The sequence below is a fragment of the Suncus etruscus genome, chromosome 5 (genome assembly GCF_024139225.1).
Source record: "Suncus etruscus isolate mSunEtr1 chromosome 5, mSunEtr1.pri.cur, whole genome shotgun sequence".
In the NCBI taxonomy this organism is placed as follows: Eukaryota; Metazoa; Chordata; class Mammalia; order Eulipotyphla; family Soricidae; genus Suncus; species Suncus etruscus.
Window position 1 is genome coordinate 143,470,439 of NC_064852.1, and position 17,899 is coordinate 143,488,337.

General features: G+C 37.3%; 2 protein-coding genes across 2 annotated transcripts in view; one reads left to right on the plus strand and one right to left on the minus strand.

The window, feature by feature from the left end:
- Positions 1-17,899, minus strand: part of ENY2 (ENY2 transcription and export complex 2 subunit) — an 851,639-nt gene that overhangs the window by 51,280 nt on the left and 782,460 nt on the right. The window lies entirely within an intron of this gene.
- Positions 1-17,899, plus strand: part of NUDCD1 (NudC domain containing 1) — an 87,716-nt gene that overhangs the window by 35,456 nt on the left and 34,361 nt on the right. The window contains exons 3-5 of the mRNA XM_049773886.1: positions 7,971-8,156; positions 10,932-11,112; positions 15,265-15,447. Coding sequence (XP_049629843.1) covers positions 7,971-8,156; positions 10,932-11,112; positions 15,265-15,447 — 550 coding nt within the window. The remainder of the gene's footprint in view (positions 1-7,970; positions 8,157-10,931; positions 11,113-15,264; positions 15,448-17,899) is intronic.

The window sequence follows — 17,899 nt, forward strand, 5'->3', positions numbered from 1 at the left end:
GCTTTTAAAGATTTCATGGATAGTACTGGTTTTTATTTGTAAGCATGTATTTATGAGATTATTTTGGAATAATAATAAAATATAGCTACTTATTTGGGGCCGGTGAGGTGGCGCTAGAGGTAAGGTGTCTGCCTTGCAAGCGCTAGCCAAGAAACAGACCAAGGTTTGATCTCCCCGGCGTCCCATATGGTCCCCCCAAGCCAGGGGCGATTTCTGAGTGCACAGCCAGGAGTAACTTACCCCTGAGCATCAAACGGGTGTGGCCCAAAAAACCAAAAAAAAAAAAAAATATATATATAGTTACTTATTCAGCTCAGATAATCTAGTATGCTAATCTTTAGACCTGAATCTCAGTTTACCTGCTACACTAGAGTTTATGTTATTAGTTAATTATCTAGTTAAAGAAAAATTAGGGCTAAATTCTTGCCACTATTTAATGTGCTTTATGAAAGCTTTGAGTTAGAGACATTATTCGGTCAAGTTGCAATTAATTTTAAATACCATTTTTTTAAGCCTTAGGGGAAGTAAAAGGAGAAAAGCTATGTTATCTTTCTAAATAGAGTTACTATTATTAATGATGAAAGCTTTTTTTGTCGTGGGCCAGAGAGATAGTACAGAAGATAGATAAGGTGCTTGTCTTTCACTTGGCTAAACTAGATTCCATCCCAACATGGAATGAGACCCAGAATGGTCCCCAAAACCCAACTAGGAGTGACCCCGAGAGCATAGACCAGAGTAAGCCTAGAGCAGCTTTGTGTTGCTTAAAACAAAGTGAATATTCCTCACTTGTTTAAAAAAAAAAGAAGGAATAGGTTTTTTTTTTCTGAAAAAGGATATCTCTCTCCCCTTTAAAATGGCAGCATTTTAAAATGACAGTGACATAAATAATACTCTTTATTTTTTACTTTCTATTTATTTTTATTTTTGTCTATTTTTTTATTTAATTTTACTGAAACCATTGTGATTTACAAAAACCTTCATAGTTGGGTTCCAGACATACATTGAATCAGGGCCAATCCCACCACCAGTGTCAACCTCCCTCCACCGTTTGCAGGGTGTATCCCAACCACCACCCTTTCTTTGCCCTCCAGCCTGCCAGTAGAACAGCTCAAGAAATGACTTTTTTTTTTTCTTTTTGGTTTTTGGACCACACCTGGCAGCACTCAGGGGACTATTTCTGGCTCTGTTTTCAAATCACTCTTGGTAGACTTGGGGGACCATATGGAATGCCCAGGGATCAAACCCAATAAATGACTTTCTTAATTTAATTTTGTGTGATCATTTTTCTTTAAACTTCAGTAGTACTCTCTGCTAAATGTATACTTATGAGAAAAATGCAATGTGAAGTCAAAGCTTACTTTCATGTTGTGTAACCAAGAGATGTCCACAGATATTTTTCAGAGATTGTTTTTGTGAATAGATAGTTTAGTACTTCTTTATTACTAGTATCGTTTATATACAGTATATAGATATTGTAATCTTTTACCTTTTGTTTATGCAGTAAAATAAAATATTTGTATGTTTTGAATAAAAAACACTGATCATAGTTATGTTAGATGACTTCTGATTATGATTATTTGGAATAAACGTGGGCTGCATTATGTTCATAGCAAGTTTTGGGGCTGCAGGGAGATTTGCATTCAGATTAAAGACAATTAGAAAAACTTGGAATATGATTTTTGCTCAAGGTTATAGAAAGCAAGATTGACTAGGACTTGAATTTTAATGCGATTTTCTAGCACTGGAATTCCAGGCAAATAATTTAATCTTTTTGAATAGAGCTCTGTCATTTAAATACAATAATGAGAATTATCTTTTTTTTTTGGAGCTGGAGGCCACAACTGGCTACACTCAGGGTTATTTCTGGCTCTACACTTATAGAGAATTATCTTGAATAAAGAGAAATATGAGTTTGTATATAAAATGTGATAATAGAATAAATATAATAATAGGTAACAATTTCAACTTTTATCAGTTTGGTAATGAGTTGGCAAAAGTACCTCATACAGTACTTATTATACATTATGGTAATTCAATAAGTGTTCAATGAAGTTTTGGATTTTTTACAGTTTAGCTATAAATGTTACATTAGTATGATTTCTTTAAACTCTCAGAACATTGTTAACTTACCCTTTATTGTATTGTAGAAGAAAATTAGTGGGATTAGTATATTATAAATGCCAATTACATAAACATTTTTGTTTGTTTTTGTTTGTTTGTTTTTTGGGCCACACCGATGACGCTCAGGGATTGCTCCTGGTTATATGCTCAGAAATCGCTCCTGGCTTGGGGGACCATATGGGACACCGGGAGATGGAATGGAGGGGGGGGGGGGGATCGAATCACAGTCCGTCCTAGGCTAGCACGGGCAAGGCAGACGTCTTATCCCTTGTGCCACCGCAACGGCCCCCATAAACATTTATTTTGAAGATACTTCAGGGAATCATTTGGCAAAAACTTAATGTTAGTATCTACAGAAGAAAATATTGTGCACAGTCTATTTTAAATTAAATTCTTTGAGGATTTGATTTTGATTTAAAAAATATCAGGAATATCCAGTATGTCTTCCCTTAAAATGTCACTTAAGAGAAATTTATTTTCTTTTGTATTTTAATTTAATTTTGACTTCATATTTATATACTTGAATGTCTTAATCATTTATATGATACTAGATTTATCTTGACAAACTTGTAGTATTTACAGTTGTGTGTCACCTATTTAAAAGAAAATGGATTAAAGTGACCATTGTAATTGTACATGAAATGCTGAGTAGTAACTTCCTAGTAGTGATTCATAAGTTCAGACGAAGTAAAGAGAATTTAGTCGGTAAATCTTTACTTTGAAGCATCTATTTTTAAGAATAATCTTTTGTTTTATCTTAATGCTATATTTTCTCTATATCTGGTTGTTTTTATCATATTTCTATGAACAGATCAGCATGCACATGTAGATTCTTACTACTCTGTGCTGTTATGCCACATTTTTTTCAACATACATGAATCCATGTTGTGCATAATCTTTCCTTCGCTCCTCTTTTCTCTCAGTTACTCAGTTATTATCTGAGTATCTTTTTGTGTCAATTCTTTTGGGGGGTGGAGAGGGAATTTGGCCCATATTCAGCAGTGCTCAGGGAACCAACCATATAGGATGCTGGGGATCGGGCATGGGTTGAGCATGATGGAGCATGATAGGCAAAAATCCTCACCCACTATATTATCTCTTAGGTCCACATCTGTCAGGTTTTAATAAAGTCTCCTTCAGTGTATTAAGTTACTTTATATTATATAGGATAGAAGTGTCCTAGTTGCTGGAGAGATAGCATGGAGGTAAAGCATTTATCTTGCATGCAGAAGGTCAGTGGTTCAAATTCCGGCATACCATATGGTCCCCTGAGTCTGCCAGGAGTGATTTCTGAGCATAGAGCTAGGAGTAACCCCTGAGTGCTGCTGGGTGTGATCCAAAAACCAAATAAAAAAAAAAAAAAGAGGTGTCCTAGTTAGTTTTTCTTTTGCTAATGCACCCCTGATAGATGCTTATACACATAACTGTAGTGAGCAAGTTGGATTTACTACACTTTGTAGTTGAAGCATGTACTTTCCCATGGGGAGCCAGAGTGACTCATTAAGAGAATATTTGAAAGGATTCACAGAATTAGATTTGTTTTCCTTTCTTTAGAAACAAATTTTAGGGAAGCCTGACTGTTTTCTCTGGATTACATACTAATAGGAAACTGGAAAATTCTAGGACAGCTATCATAATAGATGAGAGGACTGAGACTAGACTCAGACTTAACCTTAGTTTAGTTTGCAAAAAAGGCGATAGTCCCTTAAGAGTGGTATAGCTGGATCATATGGGAGCTCAATTTCAAATTTTTTGAGGATTCTCCATATTGTTTTCCATAAGGGCTGGACTAGACAGCATTTCCACCAGCAGTGAATGAGAGTTCCTTTCTCCTCGCATCCTTGCTAGCACTTATTGTTCTTGTTCTTTGTGACATGTGCCAGTCTCTGTGGCATGAGATGGGTACCTCATTGTTTTGATTCGCATTTCCCTGGATTATTAGTGATGCGGGACATTTTTTCAAGTGCTGTGCCTTTTGGCCATTTGTATTTCTTCTTTGAGAAATTGTTCATTTCTTCTCCCCATTTTTGATGGGGTTAGATGTTTTTTACTTGTTAAGTTCTGTCAGTAACTTGTATATCTTAGATATTAGCCCTTTGTCTGACAGATACTGGGTGAATAGTTTCTTCCTTTCTGTGGGTGATTTTTGTATCCTAAGTACTATTTCCTTTGAGATGCAGAATCTTCTCAGCTTAATATAGTCCCCATCTGTTTATCTCTGTTTTCCACTTGTAGGGAGAGTGCTGTTTCTGCCTTGAAGATGCCTTTAGTGTCAGTGTCATGGAGCGTTTTACCTACGCGTTGTTCAATATACCTTAGGATTTCAGATCTGATATTCAGGTCTTTAATTCAATTGATTTTACCTTTGCATGGTGTTAGATGAAGGTCTGAGTTCGCTTTTTTGCAAGTGGCTATCCTGTTGTGCCAACACCACTTATTGAAGAGGCTTTCCTTGCTCCATTTTGCATTTCTTCTATTTCTTTTAATTTCCTCAGTAGTGATGGGTCTATTTAGAAATGCGAGATCATCCTGGTTTAACCATGGAAGATTGTAGGAGTCCCAAGAATTTATCCATGTCTTCCAAGTTCTCATGTTTCTTGGCATAGAGTTTCTCAAAGTAGTGTCTGATTACCTTTTGAATCTCTGCAGTATCTGTTGTGATCTCACCCTTTTTTTTTTCCTAATCCAGTTTATTAAGTGTCTCAGTTTCTTTGAGTTTTGCTAGTAGTTTATCAATCTTGTTTATTTTTTCAAAGAACCAACTTTTGCTTTCTTTAATTTTTTTGAAAATTTTTTTAATTTCCATTTCATTGATTTCTGCTCTAAACCTTGTTATTTCCTTATTCCTGTCTATTTTGGGTTTCTTTTGTTGACCATTTCCTAATGATAAAAGCTGTGTTATTAAACTGTTTATGTAGGCCCCTTCTTCCTTTCTGCTGTTTGCTTGCAAAGCTATAAATTTTCCTCTTAGTACAGCTTTTGCTGTGTCCCATAAATTCTGATAGTTTGTGTCTTCATTACCATTTGTTTCCAGAAATGCTTTGATTTCCTTTTTAATTTCATCTCTGATTCAGTGGCTGTTCAGCAGTGTGCTGTTTAATTTCCAGGTGTTAAAGTTTTTCTTTTGTGTCTCTTTGTAGTTCACTTCAAATTTTAGTGTCTTGTGATCTGATAAGGTAATCTGTACAATTTCTCTCCTATTGATTTTATGGAGATATGTTTTATGGGCCAGCATGTGGTCTGTCCTGGAAAATGACCCATGTGCATTGGAAAGTGTTTATCCAGGTTTTTTTTTTTTGGGGGGGGGATGGAGTGCCATATACATACATACATATATATATATACTAGTCCAGTGGTCGGCAAACCGCAAAGCCGCATGCGGCTCTTTACACTTTTTAATGCTTTCTTCTGTGTGCTGGGAGGCCGCTCCAGGAGTGAGGACTGCTCCTAGACTCTGTCAGTGCATGAAAAAGTGTTGCATTAAAAAGTGTAAAGAGCCTCATGTGGCTCGCGACCGGTGGCTTGCCGACCACTGCACCAGTCCACTTTCTTCCATTTCTCTTTTCAGAGTTAGTATATTCTTGTTTGGTTTCAGCCTGGTTGACCTATCAAGGAATGACAGGGCAATGATGAAGTCTCCCACTATTATTGTGTTGCCATTGATGTCTTCTTTCAGGTTTGTCAACAATTGTATTAAATATTTTGCTGGTCTCTCATTAGGTGCGTATATGTTTAGGAGATTGATTGCTTCCTGTTGTACATATCCTTTGATTAGTACTTTCTGGTTCATCAAAGCTGCCATCTGCATTCTCTATGCATGCTGTTGTCCTGCATTGTTTCCCCTTGACACACTTGTAGTGGAGCTTTTACTGCATGTTGTGGTGGAACTCCTGGGCTAGGAGATGAGCATGTTTCCGCTTTGTAGGCTGGGACCTCCTACCTGGCTGGCCGAAGCTCTATATGGGATTAAATTTGCTAGGGTCTTTCTTGGCAGTCTCCCATAGGGATCAGGAAGCCAAAAATGGAGGGATGCAGAGGCTTTTAAAGGCACCAGGCAGGAGATGGTATCCGCCTTGTGGGCTGGGACCTCCTACCTGGCCAACGAATCTTGCTCTAGGGTCATGCTCGGCAGTTTCCTGCAGGGATCAGGAAGCCTATTTTGAGTTATTTTATAGTTTCACTTAAATATTTCGATCATTGATCCATTGAATAATGAAGTGCTTTTGTGTGTGGTGTGAGAGATTTTTTTTTTCCTCAAAAGCTCTTGTATCCCATAGCATTTGGTAATTAGTCCATTTTTTTCGCACTAACTTTAAATGCTATGTCTTGTGTTAAATTCTTACAAAGACATTAGCCTAGAGGAAAATTTCTCTTAATTCACTGGCTTTCACATATCTGCTTAAGTTAACTCTCATTCTATATTCCCTCTGTATGACAGACTTACTGAAGACCATAGTTAACTTCATATTTACTGCCGGTAAGTTAGCCATTACTCGTTTGATACACTTCTCGTTTTGCTGATGAGTTTTGTATTATTAATATAAACTATGCCAATATGCCAAATATGCCAAATATGCAAATACATATTTATATTTTAATTGGAAATACATAGTAAAATATGAATACAGACCTTTTAAATATTTACTTATAACATTTAATCATACGCTCCATTTTGTAGTTTCAAATTTTAACGAGGACTATAAAATCTTCAGAGAGGGACAGACACAAAATGACCTCTCTCATATATATGTACTGTGTATAAATATACATACTGTATATAAGTATATATACTAGATATGCTATATATAAATATGCATACTGAATATAAATGTATAGTAGGTGAATAATATTGGTCACTTTGGAGTAGGCAGATTGCTGAAAAAAAAAACCCTGTCATAAAGGCAAGCTGAGGGGCAAGAAGGAAACTGGGGATACTGGTGAAAGGACTGATGTTGGCACATTTTGCATAACTAAAACAATCATGAATAACTTTGATACTCACAGATATTCAATTAAAAATTAAGACACATTTTTAAAAATGATTAACAAAACATCTAAGTTGTCCTTAGTCCAGATGTAGTGTTTTTCATATCAGTGACTGATTTAGAACATGACTTGGCTTTTCCAGTTATCTAAAATACATTAGCCATTAACTTTAAGTGAAAGAGATGAATGAAGATTTCATGTGAATAAGTGTTAATTATCTGTTGCTATGCAACAACTTCACAGCCTAGTTACTTGAAATGGTAAATGTTATCTCAGAGTTTTTTTATGAGTCAGAAATCAGAATGGCTAAAGTGGGTGCTTGTAGCTTAAGGTTTCTTTTAAGAAGATGTAGCCAAGATGTCAGCCAGGGCTGCTGTGGTCCGAAGACTCAACTTACTCAAAAGGACAGATTCATACAACAGTTCACTGAGAGGATGCTAGGTATAGCAAGAAGTGGGTCTGCCAAGGGGAGCCAAAGAAGGAGACTGTGAAACCTTTCACAGTTAAAAGTGTTCTATGGGGGCCGGAGAGATAGCATGGAGGTAGGGCATTTGCCTTGCATGCAGAAGGACGGTGGTTTGAATCCCAGCATCCCATATGGTCCTCCCGAGCCTGACAGGAGCGATTTCTGAGTGTTGAGCCAGGAGTGTAACCCTTGAGCGCTGCCGAGTGTGACCCAAAAACCAAAAAAAAAAGTTCTACGCCATCCATTCTGCTGTACTTTCCTGAAAGTGATTGGTCAGACAACTCAGGCTCCAGGTCTAGGGCACCTTTTCTCAAGGAAGGTCCCTATTTCACTGCAGATGTATTTATCTGTGGTTCTGGAGGGAAGGATTTCTTTCTAATGTTGGTCTTCTTTTTAGGACACAGCCTTGGGAAAACCTCGAGAAGTATTTCGACTTCCTACCGATCTGACAGCCTGTGACAACCGCCTCTGTGCATCTATCCATTTCACGTCCTCTACTTGGGTGACCTTGTCAGACGGAACTGGGAGGTTGTATCTTATTGAAACAGGTGAACGCGGGAGTAGCGCTTCTGAAAAATGGGAGGTGAGATGTTTTCGTTGCAGCTTATGCAAAGTATGTAAACTAGTCATTCAAAATGACTAGTGGATAAAACATATAAATTAATCTCTAAAGGTTTGGCGATCCTTTTCTGAAATACACTTCATAGTTACATAGTACTTCTTGGTTTTTATAGGGTTCTCTTCAATGTACTCTTAGTGAAATTAGGAGTCTCCTTTAAGTCAGGTGCTTGTAATTGTGTTGATTGCAGTGGAGGGGGGTTGTTAGTGGTTTGAGCCACACTTGGTGGTGCTGAGGGGTTGCTCCTGACCAAGCAATTCAGGCATCAAAACCATACCTCTCTCATGTAAGACCTGTGCACTCACAATTTGAGGTATCTCCTGGCCCATATCTTGGGCTGGGAAGTGGTGACATGGATGAGGGGAAAAGGATAGGACTTGGGAATTGGGTACTAAGATGAGAAGGAAGAAATGCAGGCAACTTTAAGAAAAAGAACCTGGAGTTTGTGATGTCAGGCAACTTGGTGTAACAGAGAATAGGTTAAAAGTAGGGGAACAAGATAGTGATGTGTTGAAAAGAGAAAGGAAAAGAAAACCAAGAAGGCTGCCTGCTTTCCAAATGGGTTGCCTCTAAGGTGGTACATAATAGACATATTGCTGGGCTTGTTTAATAGACTAGAAATGAAAACATCATCCCTGGTACAACATAAGATCCCCAGAGCACCACCAGGGGTGATCCCTGAGCAGAAAGCCAAGACCACACCTTCCTTCCTGTCCCCCCAAGATAACTTAAAAATAACAGATTTCTATTTTTAATTGTTCATTTTTTTTAGTTGATTATATATATAAAACTCCTGCTCTTGTTTATTTAAAAATGATGTTTAAGAATCAGTCTTCAAAGGCCAGAGCAATAGTACAGTAGGTAGGGCTCTTGGCTTGCAGGCAGCTAACTTGCAACTAACAAGCCAGCACAATCACTACGCACACATCCCCCCAAAAATCAGTTAAAATTTCTAATTTGTTGATAAAAAATAAAACTCTTTTTAGATTTTGTTTGTTATAGACATTGTTATAGTTTTATGTATATAATGATGATTTCTTTTCAAGAGAACAACCTTATGGGTGGTAGAGAGCCTAGTGGGATGGAAGGCAGACATGAGGCCCAGCTTTGATCCCCGCTACTATATGATATGAACATGAGCACTGACAAGAATGGCCCCCATGCACTGAACCCCAAGGATTCATTGAATACTGCTTGGCATGACTTTGGGACAAAGAGCTTCATTATTTTATCTCCTAAATGTGCCAACAACAGAGGGATCTGAGGTGTAGTTGGATTGACTGAAGCAAATCCTTTGCATGTTAGAGGTCTAGATACTGTCTTTAGCACTGCATAGTACCCTGAGCACTGAGCCAGGAGTAGCCCGAGAGCATTGCTCTGTGTGTGCCCTCAAATAAGTAAAATAATGTAAAGAGGCTTTATTTTGAGAAATAAAGTTGCATTGATCTAATCTACAGTGCCTGTATCACCTTGCAGAAAACTGAGGAAGAAACCAAAACAACAAGAAAAAAAGGAAATTGTACACACACACACACACACACACACACACACACACACACACACACACACACACACACACACACTTTTATGTATACATATACGCTAGTGCTCAATAAATGAAAAGTAAAAATAAGTCAAATATGAGATGGGGAGAGAAGGAAGAATTAATATTGACCTGCCTCCTTTTGTATAGTGCAGTTTTTCACTGTTAATTCTTTCCAAAAAAAATTGCTTTTGGTTTTATTTTAGAAGTTTAGTATTCCATTTTCTTTGTTCTCTTAAGCCAATAGTATTGACCAGTTTTCTCTCTTAAACAAATAGATTTCTTTTTTCTTAACAACAACAACAAAAAACTTTAAAAGAAAGTCAGATTTTTTTTTTCTTTTTTTTTGAGGAGAATCCCACTCAGCACAGTTCTTCGGACTGGCTCAAGAATTACTTCTGGGATTGCTCAGAATACAAAATAAAATGTTGGCAGGCTGGAGCGACAGTACAGTGGGTACAGCGTTTGCCTTGCACATGGCTGACTGGATTTAATCCCAAGCATCCCATATGGTCCCCCAAGCCTGCAGGAGTGATTGCTGCTGAGTGCAGAGGCAGGAGTAACTCCTGAGTGTTGCTGGGTGTAGCTCCCAAAACCAATGTATATATGTAATTATATACATAATTTTATATAATTTACATAACGTATTTGCCGCGTATAATACGACCCTTCAACCCATGAAAAACTTCCTAAAAGTCTTAAAAGTAAATTACTTCTTAAAAGTAAGAGGGGTGCGGATCACTCGTCCCTGAAGCTGGAACAAGTTTCAGCATGCCGTATACCAGCGTATAATATGACTCCCGACTTTTAGGAAGTTTTTCATGGGTTGAAAGGTCGTCTTATACGCCGGCAAATATGGTATGTATAACATATAATTATAAAGTGCTGGGGATCGATCCCAGATTAGCTGGGTGAAAAGCAAGTGCCCTACTCATTGTCATTGTACTATCTCTCCAGCTCTGACAAGAACTCTTATTTAAATATGCACGGTTTAAAGACTTTCTCCTTTAAAGATTAACATTATTATGGTTTAGCTCACAGGGCATAATAGTGTTAGGGTTTAAGGACTTTTACTTATTTTTGTGTTCCATGTAGTGGAACACAATTTGTTGGGATTACCATGGTTTTATGTTTCCTCTCTTACCTGTATTTGTGTCATATATACATTTGTGACTGTGTATCTTCCTTTTTTGTAGATTATGTTTAATGAAGAGCTTGGGGACCCTTTTATCATAATTCACACTATCTCACTGCTTAAAGCTGAAGAGCATTCAATAGGCATCCTACTTCTCCGCGTAGAGAGAGAGGAACTGGAGAAGAAAGGAAGTGGTTTTTATGTTTCTTTGGAGTGGATCACTATTAGTCAGAAAAATGAAGGTAAAACAGCAAAATTATTTCTTTTTGTAGTTGTCAACATGATTCATTTGGTTTTGAAATGAAAAACCATTTACCAGATATGTTCTTTCTTTTTTCTGTGTGTATAGTCTGTTATAATTCTAGAATCTTTTTCCCAACAACATGGATAGCTATAGCTGGTTTCTCTTTATTGAAAGGTAATGTTTTTACATTCAGTTACAGTTTAGTATAAAAGGAGTCTAAATTTTTCAGGATATAAAGTGCATATTTTAATATATGAAAATCGGTATTTTATTCTCTGTGCATATGTAGATGTACACATAAATATAAATTGTATATCAACATGACGAATTTAAAGTAAACATAACCACCTAGATGGAAACAAATACTTTATTTCCTTAAACCACAACTGTGATACAATCAATCAGACTAAACTTTGCCATTTGTTTCTGCCCTTAGTAAAACTGTCTGCTGTTTTTGTGACCTGAAAGTCCTGACTCTTGGTCTGGTTGAAGCTGTCAACTTTTCAACTTGGACTTTAAAAATTACTCTTCCTTTGTTAATTAGGATTCTCTTAATGGTATGATCTTGCCAGTGCTTAGTTTTTAATGACTCGCTCAGCTCCTTTTTTATTGCAGTTGAGAACTAAGAGAGCTTGTTTCCATGATGACTTTTCTTTATTTCCTTGATAGTTCTTTATGAACTTAATTAGCTCACCAGTCTTAAATGACCACTGAACTCCATAGAAAAAATGTTATACCAAACCTGCTAGTTTGCAATCTGATAAAAAGTATTAACATTTTTTCCTATTCAGGTTTCCATTTTTATGTGAAAGTGAGCGTACTCCCTTTCTCTCCTCTTTTTTTGTTTTTGTTTTTGAGTCACACCTGGTAGCGCTTAGGGGTTATTCCTGGCTCTGCATTCAGAAATCGCTCCTGGCAGGCTCGGGGGACCATATGGGAAACCAGGAATCAAACCATCATCTGTCCTGGATTGGCCGCCTGCAAGGCAAACACCCTATCATTGTGCTATCTTTCCAGCCCCTTCTCTCCTATATATACACTTATACAGATATATATTGAATCATGTCTCTACATATGTGCTCATAATTAAAGTGCATATGTGCACAATCAGAACAGTTAGTTAAGAAGTTGAGGAGCTGGAGATATCCTAGACTTGGTAGGGCACTTGTATATATGGCCAACTCAGGCACTGTGTATGGCTGAGTGCTCCCCAGAGGTAACCCAGGAGTAAGCCCTGGCACCACCTAATGTGGCCAAGAAAAAAAAATATGTTGAATATTTTTTTACAACAGTTTTTTTTTTTAAATGTTTAGTGTATTTTGTTCTCCCCTGTGTAGTTTCATTTGGAGATGCAGATGAACTTTCAGTTAGGGGGTTGGACATGCTGTAAGAGGCTAGATAGTGAACATCTGAGCTCTATTCCAACTCTTCAGCTGTGCTGTGGTGGGCAAAAGCAACCCAACACTATCTGTAAGTGTATATTATGTGTATAGCAGTTTCTGTGATATTCGTGGGTGCTGAAATAGGAGCTTTCAATGGTTCCTTATGCATTTTTGTTAACCTTTAAAGTGTAAAATTTATTCTTGCTTCTGGGCTGTAAAAAAAAAAAAGGGGCATACATTACCCTTCAGCTCCAAAGGTTGCACTTTTTAGAGTCCTTTAGATAATAGGCCCTTTAATTTATTTTTAATTAATACACCTAACAGCAATTTCATGGAAAAACTGTCAGACATGTTCCTCCTCCTTTCTCTGTAGCGTCTTTGGCTCGATCTTCAGGTTGCCTGGGACCTCTGGTACTTTGTGGCAGTGACATTCTGACATTCTTCTTTCTATGGCATAATTTTTTTGCCTCAGCCAGACAAGAATGGTTGTTTTTTTCCATTTTTGGTTTTTGGATCACACCCGGGCTGGAGGAGAAAGGCCTCTCAACTCTCCATCACCATCTAACCCATCCAAAGGGCTTTTATTCAACAGTGCTCAGGGGTTACTGTTGGCTCTGTACTCAGGGATCACTATTGGTGGTCTTGGGAACTGGTATGGAATGCCAAGAATCAAACTCAGGTCAGTCACATGTAAGGCAAATCACCTTACATGCTGGACTATCTGTTGCTTTGGATGCACATTCTTGTATTTTTTCCCCTAAGGTTAAAATTGTTGAGACAATTTTGGTCACTTTTGGTCACTCCCTTTTTCTTTTCTTACAGCCTCTCATCTCCTCCAATATTATGTGTTAAGATTAAATTAACACCTATTAAAATTTTTATTATAACACTGTTATTTACCAAGTTGTTCATAATCGTTGTATCAGGCATTAAGTGTTCAAACTCTAGTCCTACTACCAATAACCCCAGTTTCTCACTTGCCTGCTTCCGAAATGCAGTCACAAATTTACTTCATCACAAATTAATACATCTTCAAAAGACTTAATAAACATCACAGTAGGATTTTTGTAAACTATATTTTTTGTTTTTTTTGGGGGGGGGGCACACCCATTTGTTACTCCTGGCTAAGCGCTCAGAAATTGCCCCTGGCTTGGGGGGATCATATGGGACACCAGGGGATTGAACCACGGTCCTTCCTTGGCTAGCGCTTGCAAGGCAGACACCTTACCTCTAGCGCCACCTTACAGGCCCTGTAAACTGTATTTTGTAAAATATTTGATCATTTATGTTTTGAATTCAGATAAGTTTGCAAATGTAAGCATATTTCCAGTACTATAAAGCATCTTGAAGTTTTTTAAATAAATTTAGTAGAAAAGTCTAATTTTAATTAAGCATTTTCCCCAGCCTACTTAATTATGGGATTTACTTGAAATCAATACTTTATCTTTCTGTTCCACATATATAGGAAGAGTCACCATATAAAATAATATTTGGCCAGAGTGATAGTACAGCAGGTATTTGTCTTAGATGCAGCTGGCCCAGGTTATATCTCTGACACCCCATATAATCCCCTGAGCCTGGAACAGTCTCTCAGTACTACTAATTGTGGCCCCCAAACAAAGCAAAATAAAATAGTGACTAACTTTGAGTCTTTAGAAGCAAGTAGAACTGTGTATCCTGAATTATCCCTATAATGGAAGAATAGGAATTTTTAGTTCATGAAATATATATGAAATTAATGTCAATGTAGGATGTAAAGATTTAGTATAAATGAAATATTTTAGATGTACTCTTATGTATAACTCATGACATTGTGATTTTTGTCAACTCAATATGAAGATTAAAAATAATTCATATAGAGTAAAAGGCATTGACTCAACTGAACTGAAATACTTGGACACTTTAAAAAAATTACTCCCCCTTATTTTGGGTTTTGGGCCACACCTGTCTGCACTCAGTGGTTATTCCTGGTTTTCTGCTTAGAAACTACTCTTGGAAGGCTCCAGAGACCTTAAAAGATAAAGGGAATTGAACCTGGATCAGCCATGTACAAAGCAAATGCCCTACCCACTGTGCTATCACTAGAGTCCCCAAATAAACCATTTTTTGTAGTGGAATAAATTAATTTATGAGAAAGTTAATGGTGTATAAAGTGGGGCACATGACATAAGGGGCCAACCAGAGGATGGGTTGTGGGAGTCAAAGGAAGGAATCAAGATTGTAGGGAAACATGGTAAGAAGATTGAGAACATTATTCTATTCCCTGCTTTTTGTGGTATTTTTCTTACACCCTTTGATTGTGGCTCTTTTCAGAGGAGCCATGCAGGCAAACCATTCATAGCTAGGAAAATGTGTATCCTTCAGAAATGGACATTTCAGGTAAATCCACTACAAGATTCGAGATGAACCTGATCTCTGGGTGTGGGCCAGCCATGTGTGACTAACATGCATTTGAAATGTGACCATGTGAAAGTACGCGTTTAAGAAAGAAAGAAAAGAAATGTGACTGTGTAACTGAATAACTGAGTTTTAAGGTTTACTGAAATAGCCACAGTATTGCCACAACCATATTGGACAGCATAACCCAGAGTACATTTTGTCAGATCAGAAGTTTAAAGTAGGGACTTTCACAGAAAAGTGGGTTTGTAAAATTCTTCATTACTGTGAAAAGCTGTCTTTTGATTGTACATTATATTAAAATATATTCAGAATATAACCTGATGTGATTTTTTTATTGCTAGTTTGTGTTCTAAAATATCTTATTATAGAGAATAAAAAATACGAAATTGTTAAGCGTGACGTTCTCCGTGGGAAGTCAGTGCCCCATTATGCTGCTATCGAGGCTGATGGGAAAGGTCTCATGATTGTCTCCTATAAGTCCTTCACATTTGTTCAAGTTGGCAAAGATCTTGAAGAAAACAAGGATGAAATCATGTCAGAGAATATCAAAGGTAATTTTGCTTCTAATCTTTATAATGTGTGGGCATTTAAGTTCCTGGTATGGGCCTAAGTTCCCTGGTACCTCATATAGTTTTGAGCACAGATCCAGGAGTAAGTTACTTCTGAAAAACAAAGAAAAACAAAACAAAACAAAAAAACAAATCATATTAATGTTTCGCTTGATTTTTCAGATAAGTGATAGTCTTACCAGTTCAGTTGGTTTTTACTTGTTCTTTTTACTTCCCAAAACAGTGTTTTGCAAAGAATACCTCTTATGAGATGAGTCAGTCTTTTAAAAGAAGCTTAATACTATTCCTTATAAGGTGCACTAATATTCTTAATTATTTTTTAGCCAAAAGAAATTTTCATGAATGCATGGTATTGAAGTTTTTGGTACTGAATGAATAAATGGGGATGTTTTTGAATGAAAATAAGAAAAGACTGGGAAATTGGGGCCAAAGAGATAGCATGGAGGTAGGGCATTTGCCTTGCATGTAAGGGCAGTGGTTCAAATCCCAGCATCCCGTATGGTCCCCCAAGCCTGCCACGAATGATTTTTGAGCGTAGAGCCAGGAGTAATCCCTGAGCGCTGCCGGGTGTGACCCAAAAGCCCTCCCCCCACCCCAAAAGAATACATGTTCTAAAAATATTTAAGGGAACATTCCTGGTACCATTATTGTTCATAGTTTTATTTGTTTGTTCGTTTGTGTTTACGTTGCTTGGAGAAGGCACATCTTGCTGTGCTCAGGTGATATTTCTACCCCTGTGCCCAGAGATTGCTCCTGGAGGACTTGGGAGCCCATGTGAGGTACCAGGGATCAAATTGCGGTCAAACAGGTTGGCCTCATGTGAAGCAAGTGCCCTACTCATTATACTATCTCTTGGCCCTGTTTTGTATATTTGTTTTTTTAGCCACACCCAATGGTGTTTACCGCATATTGCCAGGTCTGTTTTCAGGGGTTCTGTAATGGGACACTATATATATATATATAGTGTCAGGGTTCAAACCTGATTTGGCCACATGCATATTAAATGCCCTAACCATCATACTATCTCTCTAGCCACCTGTTTTGGCTTTTTTTTTTAACCACCTGACAGTGCTCAGGGGACCACATGGGATGCTAGGGGTCAAACCCAGGTCAACTGAGTGCAAGGCAAACACTCTACTTGTGCTATTACTCCTGATCCACTCTTTTGGGCCACATACAGTGGTGCTCAGTGCTTTACTCCTAGATCTTCATTCAGAAATCACTCTTGGGACCATATAGGATTCCATGGATTGAACCTGGGTTGGCTGCATGCAAGGCAAACACCCTACCCATTGTACTATTGCTCCTACCCCATTCATATTTTAATATGATAGTAGTTTTTTCTTATAAAAGCTTTTTATAACTTAGCAGTTACACATATTTCTTTACCTTTATTGTTACTCTTAGTATAAAGTTTAGATTTATTTTTACATGTCCATTGCTTTCTAAAATTGAATTTTTGAGAAGTACTTGAAAATAGTAATCACACTTGAAAATATTTCCCCAATCATACCTTTAGCCATTTAGTCATACATTCTAAGTGTATATACTTCAGGATATTGGAGTTATGTCTTGTGACCTTTTATGTAATCTTTAAAGAGTTTGGTTCCCTTATATATAGTGTTTTGTGTTATATTTGTCTAATATTCTTTAAAACATTTCTGTGGGTCACACCTGCACCTGGCAGTGCTCAGTGTTTACTGCTAGCTTCAAACTCAGAGATCAGTCCTACGAGGAATGGGGGCACATAGCGGGCATTGTAAAACCCAGTCATCTGTGTGCAAGGCAAGGTGCCTCTACCCACTAAGCTCCGTCTCCAGCAGCATTAGATCCTTTTTTGAATAAATTCTGTTCTTTTGATAATATTGTTTAAACACATCTAGTGCTTAACCAAGAGAGCTGTTCATAGTCTCTGAGCTTTTAGAACTAACTTTTTTGATAATTGATTACAAAGGAGTCAAAGATTGTGGAATCGCTTTTTAATTAGGTAGGACTATGCAGTTTCAAGACATTTTGCAATTTAGCTGCCATACAAAATACAAAAATAAAATAAATAAAATAAAATAAAAATACAATAAATACTTAAATCATTAATTACCATTCTAAGTATTGTTTTCCTTGTGGGCATTTTGCATTGTATTTGGATGACTTTATTTTACATGTAAACCTTACATCCCCATCATATATTCTGTTTTCCCTCTAATAAAGAACCCTTTCTTACTTTCACATACCTAATGGTTTCCATAGGGGAATATAATTGGTATTAATTTTGTCATAGACTTTTTACAATAATGGAAAACATTATAATTTAGAAGATGTATAGCATATTAATAATAATGTTTTCTTTTAATCCCTCCAGTACATTCATGCTGGTGACTTCTCATTGAACTCCTTTCTGTCCACTGGTGACCCTTTACAGATTAACAGGAGAAAA